The following is a 2,260-nucleotide window of genomic DNA, read 5'->3' as shown; positions in this document are numbered from 1 at the left end:
GTGTTACGTGGTCAATATGGAAACTTCTTACTGATGTAATTCATGACTCAGCATATTAAAGCAGATATGTAAATGTGTGTACATTTATGTGGATGTTTATGATTGTAGGTTTGAATCACCTTTTTTGATAAGTGTAGATTTCCAGAATCCTTTGTATTTGTGTCCTGTGCCAAGCAGTGAGAGTTAAAACAAATGTATAAGTGAAAACCAGCCTGACTTGTGAGATCAGATTACTAAACTGTGCTCTTCCTTTCTACTGAGTATGATTTTTAAGTAATTTGATTATTGTTCTTTTAAACTGGCATACATTTTGCAGGAGACCATAGACAGTTCCCGAAACATCTCTGGCAGCTACTATAGTTCGGGGATTGTGCCTGTGCTCTGGCAGTGCTGCTTCATTGATGAAGGCGACTGAGGACCCAGGCACACTCAGCTTCCCAAAGCCAAGGGGAGGCCAACCCATGACTGCCCCAGGCTGGGACTTGCCAGGAGGGGCAGAGTGAAAGGCTGGCATGAAAAAGGGCAGGGAGCCTGAGAGGGCTTGTGTGATCACAGGCTAGAGGCCATGGGGGCTGTATTGTACTCTTCTGCCCCTTTCTGGGGTGTGGCACACACCACCCCCTAGTGTGCCAGGCTCCCGCCAACTAGGGTAATAGAAGGAGCTTCTTGCATTACAACTCAAACGCCCAGGGACTCTCCTGTCATAAAAACTAGCAGACAGTTCCCCATTGTTGCAGGGTTGGTATATGTTGGACTGGGAAAGGGACATTCATGTATTGGAATTCTTCTCATGCGGATAACGACCTGACAGAAGAGAAAATAACCCCTGGGTTCAAAGTTTGGAAGGAAAGGGAGGGGTGGGTTAAAAGCACCAAGGGGCTTAAGGAGATGGTGTGAGAAGAAAGGGAGTCCTTGAAGTCTGGAAGGGGTGAACCCCTGCCCCCAAGCAGATGCTTGGAAGCACCCTTGACATTGGAAGGGTGGGGTTGAGCAGCCTTCCACAGAAAAATCTCCTGCTGGTGGGTTGCTGTATGGACTACAACCACCCAGGGGACACCTCACTCGCACCTCAGTGCCAGAGGAGCTCTGTTCCTGACTTGAGCTTCGTGGCAGGACCCCGCCAGCCTGGGATCCCCGCAGCCCTCCCTTCCCCCGACAGGCGCAGGCCCCAGCCCAAGGGTGTGGGCTACCATGTGTGTCCTACCCGCCACCGGCAAGGCCGCTCCCACGTTGTTCGATTCCTGCAACAGCCCTTTGAAACACACGGAAAATATGAGTCCCCTCACTGTGACAAAACCGAGGGCAGCCAGGTGCCCCCACCTCTTGTTCCCCCCCCCAGCCTAATCTGCACTCAGGACGTGGGTCCCGAGCAGCCCACAAATGGGACTGCAACAGGTGGCCTAGGAGCCAGGACAGCACAGGCCACAGGGGTAAGAGGTTGCTCAATCTCCATCCTCCACCCAGCCCCAATTCAGCCTCAGGCACAGCAATCCTGGGTCAGCCAGGGTCTCAGGGTCAGGCCCAAGGCCAGGGTGAGGAGGGCTGGTGGCCAGCTCTGTCCCCTGCTGCTCCCCCAACCTCTATCCTCAGGTGTGGGCCTCAACCTTCGCCATGAACAAGGTGACAGCAACTCGCCACACATCCAGTGCTGTGGAGATGATAGTGGTTGTGGATGTTCTCAGTATTTCACTGAATCCACCTGGATAATCCACTGTTATTCCTGATTTACACGTGGGGAAACTGAGGTGCAGTGAGAAGGAGCCTCCTACTCAAGGCAGAATCAGGGCTTGAGCCAAGAAGTCTGGAGCACTCAGGGAACTTGGGGTGCCAGTCCTGGGACCATCAGGCTCATGAGTCTGGAACTCAGGAGACAGGCCTGAGGCCTGTGGGGTTGTCAGTGGGTGTGTGGTGAATCTGCAAGAGCTGGCTGTGGGGAAGCAGGGGACCCTCCACAGGGAAGGAGGAAGGAGAGGGGGCTGGGTGTGAGGGTCTGGTGCACTGGGAGGCACCAGTGGAGTCTGGGGGTACAGTTCTGCACACAGGGGCCAAAAGTCCTGCTTCCAAAAGTCCAGGGAGGTGAGTCCAGAAATTGGGTGGCAGACTCTGGAGACAGGCTTGATGGAAGGCGGCAGTCCCTGGGGAGTGGGACTATGGGGAACTCCTTTCTTCTCCGACATTGCAGTATTTCACAAGTGGTCTACAGAAGGCACGCCTTGATTGTGCAATAGAAAATGCTTTACTTAATCAAAACAGGCAATAT

At 53.1% G+C, this 2,260-nt stretch overlaps 1 protein-coding gene across 1 annotated transcript in view; it reads left to right on the top strand.

Annotated features, from left to right (window-relative positions):
• Positions 1–1,707, top strand: part of LOC103591489 (aryl hydrocarbon receptor-like) — an 88,734-nt gene extending 87,027 nt beyond the window's left edge. Inside the window, exons 13-14 of the mRNA XM_008573966.1 lie at positions 1,074–1,310; positions 1,591–1,707. Coding sequence (XP_008572188.1) covers positions 1,074–1,310; positions 1,591–1,707 — 354 coding nt within the window. The remainder of the gene's footprint in view (positions 1–1,073; positions 1,311–1,590) is intronic.
• The last annotated feature ends 553 nt before the right edge of the window (positions 1,708–2,260 follow it).

Source organism: Galeopterus variegatus, unplaced genomic scaffold (genome assembly GCF_000696425.1).
Source record: "Galeopterus variegatus unplaced genomic scaffold, G_variegatus-3.0.2 Scaffold974, whole genome shotgun sequence".
NCBI lineage: Eukaryota > Metazoa > Chordata > Mammalia > Dermoptera > Cynocephalidae > Galeopterus > Galeopterus variegatus.
The sequence above is the reverse complement of the archived record's forward strand: the minus strand, read 5'-3'. Positions and strand labels throughout refer to the sequence as shown.